This window comes from Tachysurus vachellii, chromosome 22 (genome assembly GCF_030014155.1).
Source record: "Tachysurus vachellii isolate PV-2020 chromosome 22, HZAU_Pvac_v1, whole genome shotgun sequence".
Taxonomy (NCBI): domain Eukaryota; kingdom Metazoa; phylum Chordata; class Actinopteri; order Siluriformes; family Bagridae; genus Tachysurus; species Tachysurus vachellii.
Genome location: NC_083481.1, coordinates 4,890,699 through 4,915,429, shown reverse-complemented (window position 1 = coordinate 4,915,429; position 24,731 = coordinate 4,890,699). Strand labels below are relative to the sequence as shown.

The window sequence follows — 24,731 nt, the reverse complement described above, 5'->3', positions numbered from 1 at the left end:
CAAGAAGATTGCTGGAATCTGCACACAAACTGGGCAAATAATAATAGTGAAATAAGTAATAACATTAGAAAAACATGAATATGCAAATATAGCGTATTAAAATATACAATGAGATCAAAATAGCATAACAGCAATGTGGCAAACAAAATGAAGGAAAAATCTCTATTCAGAGATGTGCTCAGGTACTGCACCATTAAGAGGTTTAAAAACTTGTTAAAAGAAAAGATATTAAATTCTAAAGCAAACAGAAATTGGGTGACATGATGGTGGGAGCTGTAATATGATTTTCTAGTTTATATTAATAAAGAGAACTGATTGTGTGGATTGCTATAATGGTGGAATTATTTTAGTCCATACGACAATTGTTTACTCAATTTATTCAGAATGTTGGAAAAATAGTGACTCCACGAATAAGATGCAGTGTTTATGGCCTTTCAGCACACTTGTGAGGAAACCTGTCAGGATCTTGTTCCCCAGAGTGTCATTAGTATCTGAATGGACACACTTCTATTGTCTAGCGCTTTATCTCAATGGAAAAAGTGTGGGAGAGCTCAGGAGAGCAGAATCACACTCCTTAATGGTGTCAGAATGCTAAACCTGGCTGGCCCCTAACTGTCTGACAAATGAATAAATCGGACCCCTGGTTCAGCAGCTTCAAATTCAAACAATGTCTATCTGATAATAAAAAATGTACGTATATTTAATTAATTTATTTTTTCTTTAAATCAAGTTTATTATAAAAGAACTTTAAAAATTATAAGCATGCAATGTATACCTAATAGAAGTACATTAATATGGCAGGAAAAAGGTAATGTTAAGACTTTTCCTTCCAGATGGTGAGTGATGTCACTTTACAATCCACCACTCCATGTTTAGTCATCAGTAAAGACTTATTCAGGTCTCTAAAGCTTTTCTACTCCATTGATTTCGGCACAGAGGACTGAGTGTGGGAAACTCTGACAAGCTCTATACTCTAAGTAAAGTAATTCATATTCAGGAGCAAAACAATTATAAATAACATAAAAGTGTGCAGAAGGCGTTTGGTAGGTGTATTTTCATATTTACAAACAATATTACCAAAATTAATGGAAATATTCTCTGCTGAAAGTGCATCAAAAACAGGTGACAAAGTGATAATTAAAGTTGTGCACGTGTGAGCGGCGATGATGATCCCAAAATCAGGCAGCAGATCTGCTCTCTTTACAGGGTCACCACTTTCCCAGATTCACACAGTGTTCTCTATGAGTCCATCTCCATCACCCCACCCCTTCACCTGCTCCCCTGAGACATGGATATTGTCCTCTGCTAGAAGAACACTGAGCATGTGGCAGCCCTACATTCCTCATTGTGTGTCCAAGCTCTCCCATTGGCTCCAAACTGTGAGAAACTCCAACAAGCCCAAGACCCACACATTCAAATGGAGATTTGGGAGTATAAATAGAGGAGATGCAGCCAGTACAAATCAGACTCACTCTATACAGAGAGATCTACAGCACAGAGACACAGCCATGGCACAAACCATCACTTCAGCAATGAACATCTCAAATGAGCAGCTACCTCTGAACAACAAGGTAAATTAAGAACCTGCTTCATTTCAATGTTTATAATGACCTGCTTTACTCAATAACTCTTTATAGTTCAAGACGACTAAATGTTCTCTCTTTGTTATTCCCAGCTGAGAAAGCTGATGGTGGAGAAGATGCGCAGAGATCGTATCAACAGCAGCATTGAGCAGCTGAAGTCTCTCCTGGCTCCAGAGTTCCTCAACCAGCAGCCTGACTCCAAAATGGAGAAAGGAGATATCCTGGAGATGACAGTCAGCTTCCTGAAACGACATAAGCATCAGCCTGCATTCTCCTCCAGCTCAGCAGCTGTCAATCAAGGCTTCTCCAGATGTATCCATGACATTGTCCACTTCCTGTCCAAAGATGAGGTGAAGACACAGAGCCAGAGAAAACTGCTGAACCACTTCCAGAACCTGCAGCCATCTTCAGACGATAACAGGAGGGAAAGTGTTCTGGCTCAGCTGAGCTCTACAGAACAGCAGATCATCAGCAAAGAGACGACTTCAGTTAAGAGCTCCCTCTGGAGGCCCTGGTAATCCTTATGGATAGAACTTGTCTCTGTTAACAACCGTTGACCACATTGGTCTGCTAACGTGAGAATAATATGTATTTTTCTGTTGGGTAAAATTTACTCCATGTAAATCCTCCATGTTTCTTGAATAATATTTTTTATGTCACATGATTTCCTATGCATCAACAAGACCTGACAAAGACTCATTTTTTTGTATGCATTTATTTTTAATGCTTTGTATACTCAAGAATTAATTCATTTCTAATGTTTGGAATGACAATATCAGTCAATAATGTCTGACATCCATTTTCTATATCTGGTACAGATATTTAGTTTTGCCTTTTATAAAGGCTTTAATTTCCTAAATATAAGCTTGTCAAAAAATTAAGCTATAAATGTCATTTTTGATGTTCTGAAGCCTGTTGTACTTCATAGTGAATAATTATTCTTTCTGGATGGTATATTTTCTGTTCTGACTATTTCCTTCTGTGAAGGTAAAAGTTTTAAAAATAATAATTGAATGTACTTTACTCATGATATGGCGAAATAAAACAATCACTGAAAATTTCTGTCTTGTTTAACTTCCAGTTGGATTAATTGCATTAAGAGATTATGAATGAGCAATAAGTGCGTGTCTATTCATACACTGTGTAGTATTTAAGTCTTGACATCTGATGAATAAAAAAACACAGAAACTGTACCTGATTCAGTTCTCTTTAGCTGACTGTAACAGTCTGGAGAAAGTTAAAGTGGGGATCGAAACCCCGATCTCTATGGTCTCAATTAACTTGCCTTACAGAGAATCAGACTCACATGCAGGATAAAACTGAAGCACCGCTTTATTAATTTCAATCAAAACTAACTCTACAACAAGACTTGAACAAGATACAACACAAAAAAAGCATAAGCAATGAAAACATTACCACATGGATACCTGGATTCACACCGACGTCACACTTTACAACACTAACAGAAAACAATGACTGACAAAGACAGGTACAACAAGGGAGATACATATAGGGCAGAACCTGGCAGGAAAGTAGAACAAAAGGAAGGGCATTGTGCAACACATGAAACAACACAAAACAAAAACAGGCTAGGATGAAACACCTGCCACCCCCAACCCCTAGTGGTATGGCAGGGAACTGTCCAAGTTTCTCCTGACACAAAGAAATATACACTTTATGGAAACATTTACTTTAAGATACATAATTGTAAGATACCGGTCAAAGATTAGGTATGTTTATGTAATTATAAACAGATTAAATTTGGAGTGTCAATAGTAATTGTTGATAAAGTGTGGTATAAGAGGAGTAAAACACTTCAAGATTTGTTGTTAAAGAAAAATAATTCACTTTGGGATGCTCAATGTTTAACCTCCTATAAACAGCACAAATTGTCTTTCTTTATTTCTTGACTTATTGAGTATGTAGAGTGTATTTTACACTCTTATGTTAAATAGGAAGTTCATTTGTCTTATTTCTTGTATTTGTTAGTCAATGTGAGATGTAGCTCTCAAAATAAATAAATAAATAAATAAATAAACAATGAATTTAGGAAAGTAAGGAATCCTATGTGTAATAACAAAATTAGGAATGGAAAGTATCAAGATAAAAGGTACCAAAATCCCATACCAAAATATTAAATAAATAAGTGAAATTTTTTTATATTAATGGCTTGTTGAACAAACAGACAGAGACCATATAATAAGCTAAAATCAACAATTTATTTCTTTAAATAAATTAAAATATTTCTCAGTATGAAAACTTCTTTATGAATCAAAGGAAATGCTCGTTATGTATGAATTGTGACCAATGATGAATAAATACATCCACACAGATGATATATAAAATGTCTAATATAGACAAAGTCATTATGTAAAAATTTCTTGTTTACAGGTAAATTAAGTCAATACAGTCAATTTAAACATGTTTGATATCTGACTAAAGCCTGATATTCATGTATCCAGTATAAAGGTCTGGTTTCTCAACCAGTGTCCTTACATTCCTTCCCAGAAGGAAAATATGATTTTCTAAGAAAATCTACTTATAAGAAGATGATGCTTAATTGCTACACTTAATTCTATAAAGAATCTATTAAAGTCCTCTAGAGTCTAGACTCTACCAGGGCCTCAAAAGGGAGCTCTTCACTGAACTCTTCATTTTGCTAATGTTCTGCTCTTCTATAGAGTTCAGCTGAGCCAGAACACTTTCCCTCCTTTTCTCATATGCAAGAGTGTAGATCTTGATGTTGCCCCAACTGGATTCTTCCAACATCTTCAATTAAAATATCTTTCTCAAAGTAGAAAGGAATAGGTCTATAGCAATGAGACAATAATAAGATGTTAAGTTTTAACAACTCAGTTATAATGCAAGTCCACACAGAACCTGAAAGAAAACTAAAAAGTCCAGATAGACTTCAGCTTTGAGTCTTGATCTTGTCTTTACCAGGGCCTCCAGAGGGAGCTCTTAACTGATGTCTTCTCTTTGCTGATGATCTGCTGCTCTGTAGAGCTCAGCTGAGCCAGAACACTTTCCCTCCTGATCTCATCTGAAGATGGCTGCAGGTTCTGGAAGTGGTTCAGCAGTTTTCTCTGGCTCTGTGTCCTCACCTCTTCTTTGGACAACAAGTGGACAACGTTACGGACACATCTGGAGAAGCCTTGATTGGCAACTGCTGAGCTGGAGAAGAATGCAGGCTGCTGCTGTTGCTGTTCACATCTCAGGAAGCTGACTGTCATCTCCACAATATCTCCTTTCTCCAGTTTAGAGTCAGGCTGTTGGTTGATACGATCTCTGCGCATCTTCTCCACCATCGGCTTCCTCAGCTGGAAATAACAAAGATAGAACAATTAGTCATCTTGAACCATAAAGAGTTATTGAGTAGAAAGCAGGTCATTATAAACATTGAAATGAAGTAGGTTCTTAATTTACCTTGTTGTTCAGAGGTAGCTTCTCATTTGAGATGTTCAGTGCTGAAGTGATGGTTGGTGCCATGGCTGTGTCTCTGTGCTGTAGATCTCTCTGTGTAGAGTGAGTCTGATTTGTACTGGCTGCATCTCCTCTATTTATACTCCCAAATCTCCATATGAATGTGTGGGTCTTGGGCTTGTTGGAGTTTCTCACAGTTTGGAGCAAATGGGAGAGCTTGGACACACAATGCGGAATGTAGAGCTGCCACATGCTCTGTGTTCTTCTAGCAGAGGACAATATCCATGTCTCAGGCAGCAGGTGGAGGGGTGGGGTCATGGAGATAGACTCATAGAGATCACTGTGTGAATCTGGGAAAGTTGTGACCCTGTAAAGAGAGCAGATATGCTGCCTGATGTTGGGATCAATGTCACTGACATTCTGACATCATCATTAGTGCTCACATGTGTGACACCACACCTACTGTACTTCAACAGCTTCAACAAATGTCTTTTGGTGTTTATTAGTATACAATTCTTAACATATATATAACGATGTAGAAAAAGGAAAATACAGCTCATCAGCTATGTATCAACATTCACAAGTCATTGTTTAAGCCTGGGTCAAGATGATTCAATATACAATAATAATCAATAAATCACTAATAATATCACTATATTATATGGAAACAATACAGTCATCAACTGTACTAATGATTTTCTTCATTACCTGCTGACACATCATCTATGGATGATTTATTAGTAAATAATCAACCATCATTATTAAAATTCCTTAAGTACTATTTCCCCTGTGACTGGATCATTATTTAAAATAGCTAGAAGTGTGCCTATTCCCAAGTGAGGCTCTTTATGACGTGCTGATTTAGATACCAATACCAAATTATGCTAATGATGTCAACAAACTGTGTGTTAAAGTTCACCCTCATATCCATAAGCGTGTCTACTCCCCTGTGTACACCCAAAATTTCCCTGTGGCTGGTGGAGCTTCGGATAGACTGTGACTCTTCCTTCCTGAGCTTTCCCACACTCTGACTATTGAAAGACAAGCTCAGAAACAATAGAAGTGTGCCTATTCACATGCTAATGGGTATTGTGGATAAGACCCTCAGGGGCTGTTTATCATTTAGTGGAGTGACAGGGTGAAAGACACTTAAATACCCTAAATAAGGGAACAGTCTAAATTGAGGAATAAGTTGAACCAATTTTTGAAACAGATTCTGAGTTTTAATGTTTGCTCACATTTTGGGTCCATCAATGATCTTTATTAATCCTCTATAAAAGGGTGTGTGTTAATATTTCTGTATAATGTATGACACTACTGCGAGAATGTCTGATAATGAAAATGCTCAATATTTTCTAATCAATCAGAAATCAGAATTCATCAGGCCTATTGTGCGATTTTGCGAGTTTTAAAAATGTAAAGTAATATGTACTTTATATAGCACTATATTCTGATGTGAAAATAAAACAATGTGTCCTTTATTCTGTATCTGATTGGGATCTTTGTGTAACAGAAGTACTTCATGGCTTGTATGTTTGCTGACATGAAGAACAAGTGTGTCTGAGTTTCCCACACTGAATCCTATGTGCTGAGATCAATGTAGTGCAAAAGCTTTAGTCCTGAATAGATCATTAGTTCGATTAAACACTGCTTGTGGTTTTATTAAAGGACCTCAACATCACTTACTGTCTGGAGGGAAAGATGTTACACCTTCAATTATTATTGATATTATTGATTAGGGGTCAGTTTTCAATCAGGAATTCATGATCAGTATTATAAATAAAAAATATTGATACTGATTCTTTAATATTAAAGAATCAGTATTATTCAGCCACAGTAGTAAAGCCTGCTGGAGCAAAACTTTAACTTTAGTTATTTTCTCTTGTCCCCTGATAGACAAAATTGTGGACATTTCAGCACAGGCGGCTTTAAGTATTGCTCCACTGTTACAAAATTTTTAGCCAGAAAGATTAGACCAAGAGACAATCTCATATTATATGCAAAAGAATGTACCAGTACATATATTACATTTCTAGCATTCTTTATTTTGTATCAGTCCTAGCTGGTGTCTAACATTATCTCTGAATTATTTCATAACGTGTAAATTTACTTGTAATATCCTGTACTGGCCACCAAGGCTTAAGAACAATACTCTCAAAAGTTCTATTTTTCAGTCAGGAATGAGCTTTTAAAGACTCCTTCAGATTAATTAATAAAATTACTAAAAGTAAAAAAATCTGAAACATGCTAGGTAATTTACAGCAAATATTATTTGAGGATTGAAAAAACAGAGTGAACGTCACACTTTACAATAAAATGGATGAATTATGTCCAGCTCCATCCACAATGCTTGAATTGCATTTTTCTGCTGACCAATGTTTGTCCAATCTTACCATCTCTAATGCAATATGATAAAGCTCCATATATTATACCAAAGCACTATATAGTACTACTAAATTCTTTGCTGAAATCTGATGTGTTTCAAGATACAATACATGTAATTATTACATAAAGTATTTGAGTTATTACTAAGTTAAGGGTAGCAGGTTTTAAACCAGCAGTTTGGACATAACAGATGTGTCTCGTGTCGTGTCTTTGTCAGTCAGTGTGAGTTTAGAGCTTGTCTGAGTTTCCCACACTGAGTCCTCTGTGCTGAGATCAATGGAGTACAAAAGCTTCAGGGTTCTGCATGAACCTTTACTGATGACAAAACACACAGAGTCTGACGTCACTCACCATCTGGAGGCAAGTCTGAACGTGTCGCTATAAAATCTTTCCTGGTTTACAGACTATACTAAATTGATAGCACTTAATTTAGAAACCCTTATAAAAAAATCACACATTGTACATGATCATGTGAGTAAAATGTGATCGCTTGTGAAAAGAAATGTGTAAAAGTCCATTCCATCATAAAAAATTTTATATAATCTCTTAAAATGTTTTTAAGAACGTTAACCTTAGTTAATTTTGGACAAAAAAGCGAGGAAACCTTCAAAAAACATCAATAAAATGTCAGGTGACTTATCAAAATTTGCGTAATGCATGTACACAGTGTGATTCTGCTCTCTCGAGCTTTCCCACACTTTTCCCATTGAGATGAAGAGCTGGACAATAGAAGTGTGTCCATTCAGATGCTAATGAATCTGTGGGTAAACAGATCCTGACAGGTTTCTTTACAAGTGTGCTGAAAAGTCTGTATTATGCATAAAAGGAACATTAAAGCTTAGGCAATGTGGACTTGATACTTAGACAAAATACAGAACTTTCTCTATAATGAGCAGGAAAGCTGTGGGTTTGAACAAATGTTAAAATGATTGTTCAAAAGAATTATGTAATGAGATACAGTGTTTTTGCATGAGCATTGCACTGAGAAAAACTAAAGTGTCATTTAGACTTAATTGCTTTATTAGTTAAGTATATGTGAACAACATACTTATAGTTAAAAAAATGTTATATCACAACTTTCCCTTTAAAAGTCCTTCAACACACACGGTGCTCATAATAGAGCAGAGTTTAAACAGCTTGTCCTTACAAAAAAACACGGAAACTATTTTCAACAGCTAAAATCTGTTAACTGTCATCAGCTAACATGCAGATTTTAATCATCATTACTACATATTTCCCTTATGTATTTCACGTACTCTCCACATTTATTCTGTATTATCTATTCTCAGAGAATAGATTTTAAGATTTTACTCTTTGTCTATAAGTCTCTCCATAATATCGCTCTTCTCTACTTATCTGAACTTCTTCATCCCTACTTTCCTATTAGAAGTCTTCGTTCATCTGACCAGGCCATGTTGGTGGTCCCTCGTGTACGGCTCAAGCGTAGAGGAGAGCGTGCCTTTTCTGTGGCCGGTCCTAGAATATGGAACTCCCTGCCACTAGAGATTAGGATGGCTCACACCATTTCTAGTTTTAAGTCCATGCTAAAGACCCACTTATTTTCTCTAGCCTGTTCATGATTGCCTAGGGGTTTATGTCTGTTTATATCTTATGGTTTATATTTATATCACTTTATTTTAAACTGGTTATTTTATTTTATTTATTTTATTTTATTTCTTTATTTCTTTATTTCTTTATTTCTTTATTTCTTTATTTGTTTGTTTGTTTATCTATCTATTTATTTATTTTTTAAAATAATTCTTATTTTAGTTTCTTGAACTATTTTATTGTGTATGTGTATATTTTTAAGTGTATGTGCAATGTCAAACGCACTGTGAAGCACTTTGGTCAGCTGTGTGGCTGTTTGTAAATGTGCTATACAAATAAAGTTGAACTTGAACATTATGGTTTAATGACAAAACTCATCACAAAGAAGAAAGTACTTTAGACATGTTTTTATTATTTTTTCTTTCTGGGGCACTTTTGTGTTCGAGGTAAGGCAAGATAATGTGTGATAATATATCACAACAGTTACTTGAAGAATTCTTCAACACACGGTGCTCATAATAGAGCAGAGTTTAAACAGCTTGTCTTTACAAAAGACACACAAAACCTTTCCAACAGCTAAAATCTGTTAAATAATAAAAATAATATTTCTCAAAAGAAATAATAAATAGGAATTAAACATAAAGTGTCTCAACAGATACTGTCAAGGGTAAAATGTATGTTTCATCATTAACGGTACCACACAAAAGGTACAAAATAAACCTTCGTTAAGGTAAAAACATCTAAAACGTCTCAAAGCAAATGAGAAAAAAGATGAATAATCAACATGTAACATATTGATGAACTTAAACACATTTCAAATAAACTGAAATTTAAAGCATAATAATTCTGTATTAATCAGAATGTGATCACCTTCACAGAAGGTGTTTAATGGTTATATACTTTATAGTTCACTATATAAATGTAGTGTATTTAACCACAATGTACATTTCACAAAATAATTGGGCACCAATTCTGTAAAATATGATCCAACATGATCAAATACAAAAAAAAAAGATGATAGAAATTCTTAGTTCTTATATAGAGAACAATTCATTTTTTTCTAAAAACTGAAAACAGTTTATCAATATCATTTATGTCTAACATAAACATGCATTGTCAAGACTGTGGATCTTGATGTTGCTCCTAACTGGATTCTAACAGCATCTTCACAAAGACTCTTTCTCAAAGTAGAAAGGTAAGTATAAGTCCTAGACTTATAGACATAGGTATAAGTCTATTGCCATAAGACAACAATAAGATGTTATATTTTAACAATATAATCATGTTCACACAGAACTTGAAATAAAAAAATAAAAAGTCCACATAGACTTGTGTTTTAAGCTTTGAGTCTTGATCTTGTCTTTACCAGGGCCTCCAGAGGAAGCTCTTAACTGATGTCTTCTCTTTGCTGATGATCTGCTGCTCTGTAGAGCTCAGCTGAGCCAGAACACTTTCCCTCCTGTTCTCGTCTGAAGATGGCTGCAGGTTCTGGAAGTGGTTCAGCAGTTTTCTCTGGCTCTGTGTCTTCACCTCATCTTTGGACAGGAAGTGGACAATGTCATGGACACATCTGGAGAAGCCTTGATTGACAGCTGCTGAGCTGGAGGAGAATGCAGGCTGCTGCTGCTGTTGTCTCAGGAAGCTGACTGTCATCTCCAGGATATCTCCAGTTTGGAGTCAGGCTGCTGGTTGAGGAACTCTGGAGCCAGGAGAGACTTCAACTGCTCAATGCTGCTGTTGATACGATCTCTGTGCATCTTCTCCACCATCGGCTTCCTCAGCTGGAAATAACAAAGAGAGAACATTTAGTCCTCTTGAACTATAAAGAGTTATTGAGTAGAAAGCAGGTCATTATAAACATTGAAATGAAGCAGGTTCTTAATTTACCTTGTTGTTTAGAGGTAGCTGCTCGTTTGAGATGTTCATTGTTGAAGTGATGGTTGGTGCCATGGCTGTGTCTCTGTGCTGTAGATCTCTCTGTGTAGAGTGAGTCTGATTTGTACTGGCTGCATCTCCTCTATTTATACTCCCAAATCTCCATATGAATGTGTGGGTCTTGGGCTTGTTGGAGTTTCTCACAGTTTGGAGCCAATGGGAGAGCTTGGACACACAATGAGGAATGTAGGGCTGCCACATGCTCTGTGTTCTTCTAGCAGAGGACAATATTCATGTCTCAGGGGAGCAGGTGGAGGGGTGGGGTGATGGAGATGGACTCGTAGAGATCACTGTGTGAATCTTGGAAAGTGGTGACCCTGTAAAGAGAGCAGGTCTGCTGCCTGATGTTGGGATCAACGTCACTGACAGAGCACACGCTCATCATCACACCTATGGAGATGACACATTTTAAAAGCATATTATCAGATATATACTGTTATTTTTTTATTTAGATTCTTTTTGATGTTCAATTTACATATATCTAAAAATACTGGTTGTTGATACAAGTTACTACAAGTTTTGTGTTAAACTGTGATGCTAACAACAATGATGAGCTTTACAGTAATATTATCTTTACTTGATGCTGCATCACTGTCTACATTATCTTTACCTCTTCTTCATACTTTCTAATGCACTCCATATCTTTATACAGTGTTTATGATGTCACCAGCAAAGCTGTGTGGTAAAATTCACCTTCATATCCATAAGTGTGTCTACTCCCTTGTGTGAACCCAAATATCCAGTGGGTGGTGGAGTTTAGGATGTTAATGACGGTAGACTGTGACTCTTCTCTCCTGAGCTTTCCCACACTCTGACTATTGAAAGACTGAGTCAGAAACAATAGAAGTGTGCCTGTTCACATGCTAATTTACCTTTCAGGCTAATCTTTAGAATAGAAGGGGCATTTTCTCCTCTATTGCCCCTGAGGGCTCTACCCTTCTTCTTGCACAGACATAATATATTACTTTCATTACAAGGTGTTACATTTTTGCTGTCATTCCGTATCAACAGGTTTTAGGAACATGACACTTTAGAAATCTTTATTTGTATCTTTATCTCAGATTTCATATTTCAAAACTAGACTAATTAATTTCATTTGGTACATAAAGATGAACATCTTTTGATGACTTCCTAAAAATCCTCAGGAAACAGATGTTTGTCAGTTTTATCATCTTCACATTTGTGTATTTTTTACAGATAATTTTTTTCATTCATCTTTTAATAAAAATCATTTGGTTTGATTTTTTTTTTCCCAACATTGTTTTTTTCATTACATTATGTAAGGAATTCACTCATAATAGAACAATGACTGTACATTTTTATCCATTAATAAGTGTTTTAGGGAAATGAATTTCACTGTTGTTGTAGTTCATTTTGTTGGCTTGATTTATTTTAAATTTTCACTGAAAGTAATTTTACTGGATGGTATTTGTTTATAAAAATACTGAAACTGATATATTTTATGCATAAACTTGAGTCTTTTTGTCTATCACTATCAGGACTCCAGATGTAACAGATGTGTCTTGTGTCGTGTCTTTGTCGGTCACTGTGAGTTTAGAGCTTGTCTGAGTTTCCCACACTGAGTCCTCTGTGCTGAGATCAATGGAGTACAAAAGCTTCAGAGTCCTGAATGAACTTTTACTGATGACTAAACACACGAGTCTGACGTCACTCACCGTCTGGAGGGAAAGATCCGTATTCGCTGAGATTTCATGTTAATATTCACGTTATTTTTCTTTAATGTAATGTTTTAATATAATAATTAATTAATATTTAATATAATAATTAATATAATAATTAATATAATGAGGGATTTTCATTATCCCTCATTAATCTCTACATTTTGAATTAAATTTTATTAATATTTATAAATATGTTAATTTTGTCAAATTAACCTATGCATTATTTTTATAATTATTGAAACATCTGAGTGAGTGTCTAAGACTGTATACAAAATAATTCTTAAAAACTTTAAGCTTAAAGATTAAACAATTGTCGTATGAATTTGTCTGTCGAATATAATCTAATTTCTTTTAATAAATTTTCCTACACGTTACACTTAATGAGAAAATCCTACAGTGGAAGTGTTTATCTTAACAAAAAAACAGACAGCAGAAAACTGAACACAGTGAGCAAAAGAGATGCTCTGTTCTGTTTACATATGCAAATTTAATTAGAATATAAATTAAAAATGTAGATATTAATTTTAATAATTATGCATTAAATCTCTGCCACCAAAATCACAATACAAAAACACTCTCACTCTCACTCTCTCTCACTTTCTACCACTTATCCGAACTACCTTGGGTCACGGGGAGCCTGTGCCTATCTCAGGCGTCATCGGGCATCAAGGCAGGATACACCCTGGAAGGAGTGCCAACCCATCGCAGGGCACACACACACACTCTCATTCACTCACGCAATCACACACTACGGACAATTTTCCAGAGATGCCAATCAACCTACCATGCATGTCTTTGGACCGGGGGAGGAAACCGGAGTACCCGGAGGAAACCCCCGAGGCACGGGGAGAACATGCAAACTCCACACACACAAGGTGGAGGCGGGAATCAAACCCACAACCCTGGAGGTGTGAGGCGAACGTGCTAACCACTAAGACACCGTGCCCCCAATACAAAAACAAATTAATAATAATAATAAACTCAAGAAAATGTAAGAAGCGCTCAAAATGTCTTCAGTAAAGATCTTTATAATTGAGGCCTAAAATGGATTAATGTTATCATTTATGTTTATATATGAGGTCAATATATTTAACTGCAACAAACATCTCTGATCTATCTTTGTGTTGAACATCATTATTCTTATCATAATCACCAGTAACATTATTATAACTGTTTGCTTCTATCTATATCATTATCTAAAATACACATTCTCTTTGTGAGTGTGTAGGAAACACTGTTTGTGTTTACAGGTCCATGATTATGCTAATTATAGTGTATCATTAAAATTGTGGGATGAATTTAACCCTCATTTCTATTAGTGTCTCTGCTTTCACAGTGTGCATCAAAATATTCAGCAGCTGGTGGAGTTCAGGACATTAATGATCACAGACTCTGATTCTTATCTATTTGTTGTTTTACTCTCTGACCATCAAAGACATCCAAACATCCGATGTAAAGTATTAGATATGACACGACAAAACTCATCACACAGAAGAAAGTACTATAGACATGTTTTTATTATTTTTTTTTTCTGGGGCACTTGAGGTAAGGCAAGATAATATGTGATAATATATCACAACAGTTACTTGAAGAATTCTTCAACACACTGTGCTCATAATAGAGAGAGTTTAAACAGCTTGTCTTTACAAAAGACACACAAAACTTTTCCAACAGCTAAAATCTGTTAAATAATAAAAATAATATTTCTCAAAAGAAATAATAAATAGGAATTAAACATAAAGTGTCTCAACAGATACTGTCAAGGGTAAAATGTATGTTTCATCATTAACAGCACCACACAAAAGGTACAAAATAAACCTTGGTTAAGGTAAAAACATAAAACTTCTCAAGGCAAATGAGAAAAAAGATGAATAATAAACATGTGACATATTGATGAACTTAAACACATTTCAAATAAACTGAAATTTAAAGTGTAATAATTCTGTATTAATCAGAATGTGATCACCTTCACAGAAGGTATTTAATGCTTATATACTTTATAGTTCACTATATAAATGTAGTGTATTTAACCACAATGTACATAGCATGTGAATTTCACACAATAATTGGGCACCAATTCTGTAAAATGTAATCAAACATGATTAAAAATAAAAATCATAGTTTTGTGAAATCACAAAGATAAAATTGTTAGTGCTAATATATATTAATACATACAGTATTTTTTCCTAAAATGGAAATCACAAATACTAAAGGACGTTTCATAATTAAAAACAATTTATCAGTATTATTTAAGTTTAGCATAAACATGCATTGTCAATACTATAGATCCTGACAGGATTCTATCAGCATCTCTATTAATAATCTTTCACAAAGTAGAAAGATATAGGTCTATCACCAAAAGATGATAATTAGATTCAGTTATTTAATCCTCAAGTCCACATAGACTTGTGCTTTCAGCTTTGAGTCTTGATCTTGTCTTTACCAGGGCCTCCAGAGGGAGCTCTTAACTGATGTCTTCTCTTTGCTGATGATCTGCTGCTCTGTAGAGCTCAGCTGAGCCAGAACACTTTCCCTCCTGATCTCATCTGAAGATGGCTGCAGGTTCTGGAAGTGGTTCAGCAGTTTTCTCTGGCTCTGTGTCTTCACCTCATCTTTGGACAGCAAGTGGACAATGTCATGGACACATCTGGAGAAGCCTTGATTGACAGCTGCTGAGCTGGAGGAGAATGCAGGCCGATGCTTATGTCATTTCAGGAAGCTGACTGTCATCTCCAGGATATCTCCTTTATCCAGTTTGGAGTCAGGCTGCTGGTTGAGGAACTCTGGAGCCAGGAGAGACTTCAGCTGCTCAATGCTGCTGTTGATACGATCTCTGTGCATCTTCTCCACCATCGGCTTCCTCAGCTGGAAATAACAAAGAGATAACATTTAGTCATCTTCAATTATAAAGAGTTATTGAGTAGAAAGCAGGTCATTATAAACATTGAAATGAAGCAGGTTCTCAATTTACCTTGTTGTTCAGAGGTAGCTGCTCATATGAGATGTTCATTGCTGAAGTGATGGTTGGTGCCATGGCTGTGTCTCTGTGCTGTAGATCTCTCTGTGTAGAGTGAGTCTGATTTGTACTGGCTGCATCTCCTCTATTTATACTCCCAAATCTCCATATGAATGTGTGGGTCTTGGGCTTGTTGGAGTTTCTCACAGTTTGGAGCCAATGGGAGAGCTTGGACACACAATGAGGACTGTAGGGCTGCCACATGCTCAGTGTTCTTCTAGCAGAGGACAATATCCATGTCTCAGGGGAGCAGGTGGAGGGGTGGGGTGATAGAGCGGGACTCGTATAGATCACTGTGTGAATCTGGGAAAGTGGTGACCCTGTAAAGAGAGCAGATCTTCTGCCTGATATTGGTATCAACGTCACTGACAGAGCACACGCTCATCATTACGTATCACACGTGTGTAGTCAAAGCTTGAATAAGCTGATCCATTTAGCCTGGATTATTACCTAAAACAAATATAATACACAAATTTAAGTAGAGGACATCAAGCCAAGTATCTCCACAGTTTATCATAGTGGAAATTTGAATAAACGTTTAGAGGTTTTACCAATATTATTGATATGAATTGATGTGTTGCAATATATAATACAGGTAAGTCCATATTTGAGTAATATAATTTTATATAATATTTTTTGTAAGGAAACAGTCCAAATGCAACAGTTGTGTCTCGTGTCATGGCTTTGTCAATCAGTGTGAGGTTCACACACTGAGTCCTCTGTACTGAGATCAATGGGGAGACCTGACAGGACCTTAACTGGTGACTCAACACTGGTGAATTGACTGGTGAATTGAAACGTGATGTCACTGACCATCTGGAGGGAAAAGTCTTAACATGTTGCTAGCATTATCCTTGTCATTATAGTATATTATACTATTTCTATCTCTATAAGTATCTGAAAATCACACACATAATACTTAGTGTTGTTCTGTTGTGTTGTGTTTTTATAAAGAAAAGAAAACCACTTGCAAAAATAATCTTCAACAATTAGTCATTTTTAATGGATGGATACATCCCTTAATACAAATAATAACCAAAATACATGGTTGTTTAATGTGACACGGTCCAGCATGTCAAGCAAAAATGTGTTCTGTTTCATTAAATTGAATCATTAAGAGCCAGTAGGGTTTAGCATTCTGATATTATTAATCGTTTTTTTTTTGGTTCCTATTCCTAAACCGACAATTATTATTTTCTTCTCCCAGTGGTTGAAGCAGCTAAAGCAAAAGCAGGAGTAGAAGCATGTTTCTATTGTTGCAGCATTTATATTACAGACACCAGTCGGAGCTGTTAATAATTTATTCAAGTAAATGTTTGACATGTTCCAGTGAACAAACTTTCCAAAATTCAACCCCACCCTTTTTATCTAGTATAAATAACACTTCTGATGCAGCCCTTCTGATGCACCCATTAAACTTGCATTCTTGTCAAAACTCTTATAAGGAAGTCAACTCTTTCTACCTGCCACAGACAACATTTTTTGTACGTATGGCTGCTATTCTTGATCATATTTTATTGAATTTATTCTTTATGTTGAAATCATTTATGTTGGAATTATTTTTAATCTTTACAGAAGGAATAGAGATTATAAATGTTATTATGTGAATGAATGTATTGCATTATGATTCTTTTAAATAATCTTATTCACCTCATGAGTTATTTTTATTGCTTTTTTTTGTTTGCTTGTTTTTTTTTTTTGGGAGGTTTTTCTTGGGTAGGAGGTTGTTAGATTTCTTAGACTGGTCGAAGGTCTAAATGCTGGATCTTGCTTCAGCCTCTGTTTTGTATTTTGCCAGTTAAAAACTATTCATTATGGGCTTCAATTTACTCACTGATGTTACAATCATTGATCATCAATCATCAATAATAGATATCATATTAATACAACTTTAACGTGTTAAATAATATTGTTTAAAGGACCTTGATGTAAAATGTTACCCTATAAATATTAATGAACCATTGGCTGTAGTAATAGTGTATGGTATGTGTTTTACTGACACTGAAATGTCTAATGTTTATTTTAACATATTAAACCTAATATGTTTTTGTCATTTGAAGGTACACACTAAGTGCATAATCATGTCATACTTGGCACCAGTCCTTATGATTGGAGGGCAAGGAGGAGGTGGATTTGATTTTAATGGTATTGGAAATGGAGCCACACTAAAACAGATCTGGGTGTGGGCTGGTGGCTGGCAGATAAGAGGCATCAAGGTTTGGCTAACTGATGGCCAGTCCAGGCAATTTGGTACCTCTGATGGGAGGTATTCAGAATTTACCTTTGAAGATGGCGAGCAATTCAAGTCCCTCTCACTTTGGGGAAATGGAGCTGGAACACGTCTGGGTGGCATCAAATTCAAGACAAATAAGTCCCGAGAGTTCTTTGCACACATGACAGACTGGGGTCTGAAAAAAGAATATCCAATCGATGTGGGTTCTGGGATCTGCATGGGAATCGGAGGACGTGATGGTGCAGATATTGATAGCTTATGCTTTAAATTCATCAACACCATCAAGTCTACAAAGCTAACAAATGTTCAGTATCCCACACTTCACAGTGTGATACCTAATGTGGCTGTTGAGGAAATCAAATCCACAGCATACCACAATAATACTACTGAAACTCAAGAATATAAAATAGAAACCACCAAAACAGTCACCAGAAAGTCATCCTGGTCTCTTACCAACAAGATGGAAGCCTCGTTTAGTATGGAAGTGAGGGCAGGAGTTCCAAAGGTTGTGGAAGTTACAGCTGGATTTAGTCTCACAGTGGGAACCGAGAGCTCATATGGTTTAGAGAACACTGAGGAGAAAACTGAGCTGTTCTCATTTCCTGTTAAAGTTCCTTCAAGGAAAACAATGGATGTGGACATCACTATTGGTCGGGCTACTGTTGATCTCCCCTACACTGGAACAGTCCAGATTACTTGCTACAATGGCAGTGTGCTGGAGTTTAAAACCAGTGGAACCTACAAAGGTGTCACTTACACTGATGCAAAAATAGTTGTGAATGAATCTGGAAAAAGCCAGTAAATGCTCCAGCTTCAGAAATTGGCTTGGTGCAGATGCACATTTTTTTGATTGGCAAATGATTTTTTAAGAAACATCATGAGAAACGAATAGAACAATTGAATATTTCATGTTTTTACATATCTCACTGATTTTTTATCACATTATATCACATTATATCACATTGATTTTTCTGATCATTTTGTTGTTAATTTACTGATACGGAAATTATTCTTCAGCTTCTTTTTAATGTGTAAAGTTTTCAGTTAAATAAATTAACCTTTTGATTTGTATAAAAAGCTCATATGGCAGTGTTTATTGTATTGTGTCTATTTCACATGGTTACCTCCATAAAAGTGTTTGTTTTAGTATTCTGAGCTTTATGTTGGAATTAGATTAGATGATACTCAAGTGAACTGTATCTTTAAAAATATATTTTATAGAATATTAGAAAAAAATAAACAAAAAATGAACAAGTAATCACAGGAGATTGTCTGTTGTATTTTGGACAGTGAATCCATTCCAAAAGAGGGCCGTTAGCTTTACGCTATATATAATTACATAATACCTTTAAATATATACTCACTTTTTTTCTGAAAATTCCAAAGCCAGTCCATGGAGATCTCCCTATACATAAAAACTCAGCAAAAGGCATTTGGGTCGTCTATTAATGGGTTTAATAGACGACCCAAATGCCTTTTGCTGAGTTTGATGAACTGCAGAAGAGTTTGTCACACCAAAATGTGACCCATGTTGACCAATCTTGCTTTAAAAGATCAGTCACAGTATTAATGTAGATAGGTCTGTTTCTTCTCCTTAAAGTGAGTTTAAAGTTTTATTTTGTGTCACCTAATGACACAAAATAAAACTTTAAACTCACTTTAAGGAGAAGAAACAGACCTATCTACATTAATACTGTGACTGATCTTTTAAAGCAAGATTGGTCAACATGGCTCAACAGTGATAGGCAAGGCAAGGCAAGGCAAGTTTATTTGTATAGCACATTTCATACACAGAGGTCATTCAAAGTACTTTACATAGAAATTAGAAAACAGTTTATAAGGGAGAAAAAAAAATTATGTAAAAAGAGTCGGATAAGCGGTAGAAAATGAGTGAGAGTGAGTGAGTGTAAAAAGAGACACACGATAAAATCATAATAAAAACAAAGAACAATTAAAAAAATAAATAAATAAATGTGATTTTGATAAAAACAGTTTAAAATATGTTAAAAAGAATAAAACAGGAGTAAAAGTGATTTGGATAAAAAGTGCAGTCAGTGTGAAGCAGCACAGTGCTCATTCAGTAAATGCCGAGTTAAACAGATGTGTTTTAGATAGTACTAAGGCTATACATAATCATGTTGCTACTGCAGGTGAAGAAAAATGACTTTGTTGGTATAGACCATAGAGACAGGGCCGGCCCTGGCCAATTTGCTGCCCTAGGCAATATTTCACGTGGTGCCCCTGGAATCACAGACAATTGTGTTCCGATCATTTTGTTCATAAACTTACACAGAAACAAACTGCACAACTTTGTCCTGTTTTTCTTTATTTTGAAAATATTTTGGAAACACAAAAATAACTATAACTATATCTATAACTATAACTATATAAAAAACTATATTACGGAGACCTTGCTTTCCTTGCCTTTCTTACAGCAATAAAATATATATAATAAATATATAAATAAAATACTTCTCAGGTAATAAAATATATATACATATATTAATATAAAAAAAATATATATATATTAATAAAAATAATAATTTGGGCGCACGGGCGCCCCTAGTGTTTTTGTTTTTTTTTAGCATTTGCCTATTCTGCCTATGCGCAGGGCCGGCCCTGCATAGAGATGAGTGTTTAATGATTCTTGTGCAGGTGTCCCTGCTCTTACCTTGACGCATAAAAAGGCCATGGATGGTTTCTAAGCTATACCTTACGAGGCAAAAAAGGTGAAAGATGGAGCTTAAGCCTGGACAGCTCCTGAGCTATACTTTAAGAACAAAAAAAATGAGAAGAAACCATGAACATAGATGGTTCAACTATTAGTTACCACTATTATACTATACAGTCACAATATTCTTACACTTTCCAGGAGATTTAAAAAAGTATTTGTAATATTAAACACATCTCATTTGCCATGTTTGTATTCTGTAGTATTGTCAAGCAATATGTGAAAAGCATTGCAATCATATAATGCCACTGAACACACAGTGAGGAATGTAGGGCGGCCACATGCTCAGTTTTCTTCTAGCAGAGGACAATATCCATGTCTCAGAGGAGCAGGTGGAGGGGTGGGGTGATGGAGATGGACTCATAGAGATCACTGTGTGAATCTGGGAAAGTGGTGACCTTGTTTAGAGAGCAGATCTGCTGCCTGATTTTGGGATCAACGTCACTGACAAAGCACACGCTCATCATTACTGATCACACGTGTGACAACACACCTACTTCAACAGATTCAACAAATGTCTTGTGGTATTTATTAATATAAAATTATGAATTCAAAGATGTAGAAAAAAGCTATGCATAAACCTTTCACAAGTTCTTGTTTAAGCCTGGGTCAAGATGATCCAATATACAATAATAATCAATAAATAATATCACCGTATTATGTGGAAACAATACAGTCATCAACTGTACTAATGATTTTCTTCATTACCTCCTGACACATCATCTATGGATGATTTATTAGTAAATAATCAACCATCATAATTATTAAAAATTCCTTAAGTACTATTTCCCTTGTGACTGGATCATTATTTAAAATAGCTAGAAGTGTGCCTATTTCCAAGTGAGGCACTTTATGACGTGCTGATTTAGATACCAATACCAGATTATGCTAATGATATCAACAAACTGTGTGTTAAAGTTCACCTTCATATCCATAAGCGTGTCTACTCCCCTGTGTACACCCAAAATATCCCAGTGGCTGGTGGAGCTTCGGATAGACTGTGACTCTTCCTTCCTGAGCTTTCCCACACTCTGACTATTGAAAGACAAGCTCAGAAACAATAGAAGTGTGCCTATTCACATGCTAATGGGTATTGTGGAAAAGACCCTCAGGGGCTGTTTGTCATTTAGAGGAGTGGCTCTCACTGACTTGTGGTGAAAGACACTTAAATAATGTAATAAAAGAACAGTCTAACTTCAGAAATTGTTGAACTGCAAGATTAATGTTCATAGATGAATTTTTACAATTATGCAAAATTCTATTATTTTAAATTTCCTTCATGATTTTCCATCATGCACAAGGAAATTATCTTTATTTTTATATTATATTTATCTTTTTAAATAATAATTAAATAAAAATAAAACACTTGTCAGGTTGTGCTCATTTAGGAAAATAATCAAAGATGTAGTATATACTGTTAATGTTGAGTTACTGTTGTGAATTCAGGTTAGAATCGTTTTCTTATAGTATATTTTTATCAATTTTCTGTTAGAGTTAATCTTGTAGAACATCTGTGAAACAGGTTCTTCCTGGTATCATTTTTGTTTCAGCTAGAATTAATTTTTCTGTCACCAGCTTCCCTCTCGTTTTTGTCTATCTTGAAGTTAATAAGACAAAAACAAAATACACCTTCTCGTGTTACTGAGACACTATCAACCTGAAAATCCAAAAAGAAAACTTCAACATGTCGACAATTACGGGTTTTTCAACACGTTTTTAAATAGGTCATTTTAAATTAAATAAATACTCTGTGAAGTAGGTGTTAATATAGATATGACCATGTCTAAGAACAATCCAAGTCATTGTATGGGAAATTAAAGGTTTATTAGGTGACATTGGTAAATTGGAGGCTCATTCAAAAACAAACAAGCACTTCAGAGCCAAGGTCAATTTTCCAAACAGGTATTCTTAGCTGTTTGGAAAATTGACCTTTGCTCTGAAGTGCTTGTTTGTTTTTGATTGAGCCTCCATTTTTGTTACATAACTACGCAAACAATTTACAAAGGAGCTTAATGAAAAGTGGTGGAAAATTGTTTGCGTAGTTATGTAACAAACATGGAGGCTCATTCAAAAACAAACAAGCACTTCAGAGCGCTGTTTTAATACAAACCTGGGTTAAACCTTTTTAGTTTACCATGTTTTACATATCTTCAAGAAAATTTGTGCAAAAAAGAAATTAAAAATTGACTATCGCACCTTTAATATACTATAAACCTGTGATTTGAATTATAGTTGATGCTACAGTATTATAAAAAAAGATCAACCCCTCCTGACCAATCAGAATCAAGAATTCAACACCATAACCATTTAACATTTTAAAAACTTAAAATGCAGATGCATTATAAATACGTTTTAATGAATCCAGAATGCATAATTAGTGATATTTAAACGTTGCTTGTGTGTTTATAATGAAGCACATCGTCATTCAATATTCGGAGGGAAACACTGCTATTGGTTAAATTGTGATGTCAAAGCATTTCATTGTTGAAATGGAGTTAGATGCTACACCTCAAACTATTTTGTCATTATCTATTAGTATTGAATCTATTGAATTATCTATTAGTATTGAAGGTTTGATAAAATGATATCAAATATGTGAAATTTAAAAATTAGACTTAATAAGAGGTAAAATTGTAGCCTTTTGTATAAAATAGACATCTAAAAATAGACATTGCTGAAATCTGATGTGTCATAATACATTATTATATACACAATACAAGACACAATACATTATTATTAATTAGTAATTATTATGTAAAGTATTTGAGTTATTACTAAGTTAAGGGTAGCAGGTCTTAAACCAGCAGTTTGGACATAACAGATGTGTCTCGTGTCGTGTCTTTGTCAGTCAGTGTGAGTTTAGAGCTTGTCTGAGTTTCCCACACTGAGTCCTCTGTGCTGAGATCAATGGAGTACAAAAGCTTCAGGGTCCTGAATGAACTTTTACTGATGACAAAACACACAGAGTCTGACGTCACTCACCATCTGGAGGCAAGTCTGAACGTGTCGCAATAAAATCTTTCCAGGTTTACAGACTATACTTGATATCATAACTTGATAGCACTTCATTTAGAAACCCTTATAGAAAAATCACATACATTGTACATGATCATGTGAGTAAAATGTGAAAAACACCCCCCACCCACCCACCCACCCACACACACACTTTTCCCACTGAGATGAAGCGCTAGACAATAGAAGTGTGTCTATACGGATGCTAATGAATCTGTGGGTAAACAGATCCTGACAGGTTTCTTTACAACTCCACTGAAAAGTCTGTATTATGCATAACAGTAATACTAAAGCGTAGGATTAGAAATTTATATAGAGTAGGAAAGCTGTTGATTTTTACAAATGTTAAAATCTTTGTTCAAGAAAATGTTTTTAACAGTGTTCAACAGCATGTTTTTTTTGTCCTGATCTTATTCCATATTAGTGGCTGAATGTTCAATGAACCTTTAACAAAAGTCTAATAATGTAAAGTTATACGAATTTGCTATTTGATGGTCAATGTAATGCTTCATTAATGAATATACTATTAATGTTTTTAATATCATTTAATATCAATTCATTCATATTTCATATTATCAGATTCAATATTTTGGTTCCAAAGTGTGACACGATTGAGAAAATGAGGGAATGACTTAGGCATAATTGTTCACTTTTCAGAATTTTTTATTAGTTCATAATGTGCAAATGATTTTCTCATAGTTAAACAAAAAAACAAGTGATAATATATCACAACGTTCACTTAAAGAGTTCTTCAAGACACATGGCACTCATAATAGAGCAGAGTTTAATCAGCTTGTCTTTACAAAAGGCTAACAAAACATTTCCAACAGCTAAAATCTGTTAATTATAAAGATTATATTTAAAAAAAAAAAAGAACTTAAGTGTCCCAACAGATACTGTCAACGACAAAGTTTAATTTTCATACAGTACCATACAATAGATACAATATAAACCTTAATTAAAGTTAAATAATCATAATATAAACTGATACTAAAATTTTATTTCATAGAAAATCATTTTTTAAAGCTAAGAACCTGTTGAAATCAGAATATGATTACCTTCATAGAAGGCATTAAATGCTTATATCTTTTTTGTTTACCATGTAAACATACAAGGTACATAGTACTGTATTTTCCACTAGAATTGGTGACCAATTCCCAAAAATGTGATCAAATCTGATCAA

General features: G+C 35.0%; 3 protein-coding genes and 2 pseudogenes across 3 annotated transcripts; 2 read left to right on the top strand and 3 right to left on the bottom strand.

Annotated features, from left to right (window-relative positions):
- The first annotated feature begins 1,322 nt into the window (after nucleotides 1-1,322).
- Nucleotides 1,323-2,134, top strand: LOC132838184 (transcription factor HES-5-like). Its single transcript, XM_060858384.1, has 2 exons — nucleotides 1,323-1,571; nucleotides 1,676-2,134. Exons 1-2 carry the CDS (start codon nucleotides 1,323-1,325, stop codon nucleotides 2,099-2,101), a joined length of 675 nt encoding a protein of 224 aa, XP_060714367.1. The 3' UTR covers nucleotides 2,102-2,134.
- A 2,385-nt stretch (nucleotides 2,135-4,519) lies between these two features.
- LOC132838196 (transcription factor HES-5-like) lies at nucleotides 4,520-5,258 on the bottom strand. The gene is made up of 2 exons (XM_060858399.1): nucleotides 5,010-5,258; nucleotides 4,520-4,903 (listed from the first exon to the last, which is right to left on the bottom strand). Exons 1-2 carry the CDS (start codon nucleotides 5,256-5,258, stop codon nucleotides 4,520-4,522), a joined length of 633 nt encoding a protein of 210 aa, XP_060714382.1.
- A 5,043-nt stretch (nucleotides 5,259-10,301) lies between these two features.
- Nucleotides 10,302-11,075, bottom strand: LOC132838195 (transcription factor HES-5-like; annotated as a pseudogene).
- Nucleotides 11,076-14,995: 3,920 nt separating this feature from the next.
- On the bottom strand, nucleotides 14,996-15,776 carry LOC132838287 (transcription factor HES-5-like; annotated as a pseudogene).
- Nucleotides 15,777-16,974: 1,198 nt separating this feature from the next.
- On the top strand, nucleotides 16,975-19,063 carry LOC132838286 (aerolysin-like protein). Its single transcript, XM_060858542.1, has 2 exons — nucleotides 16,975-17,056; nucleotides 17,633-19,063. Exons 1-2 carry the CDS (start codon nucleotides 16,976-16,978, stop codon nucleotides 18,605-18,607), a joined length of 1,056 nt encoding a protein of 351 aa, XP_060714525.1. The 5' UTR covers nucleotide 16,975; the 3' UTR covers nucleotides 18,608-19,063.
- Nucleotides 19,064-24,731: the final 5,668 nt, after the last annotated feature.

Coding starts and splice junctions, on each gene's coding strand:
- LOC132838184 (XM_060858384.1), top strand. CDS start 1,323: ATGTGGCAGCCCTACATTCCTCATTGTGTGTCCAAGCTCTCCCATTGG. Junction 1,572..1,675: donor AGCTACCTCTGAACAACAAG/GTAAATTAAGAA, acceptor TGTTATTCCCAG/CTGAGAAAGCTGATGGTGGA.
- LOC132838196 (XM_060858399.1), bottom strand. CDS start 5,258: ATGTGGCAGCTCTACATTCCGCATTGTGTGTCCAAGCTCTCCCATTTG. Junction 4,904..5,009: donor AGCTACCTCTGAACAACAAG/GTAAATTAAGAA, acceptor TGTTATTTCCAG/CTGAGGAAGCCGATGGTGGA.
- LOC132838286 (XM_060858542.1), top strand. CDS start 16,976: ATGCACCCATTAAACTTGCATTCTTGTCAAAACTCTTATAAGGAAGTC. Junction 17,057..17,632: donor TGCCACAGACAACATTTTTT/GTACGTATGGCT, acceptor TGTCATTTGAAG/GTACACACTAAGTGCATAAT.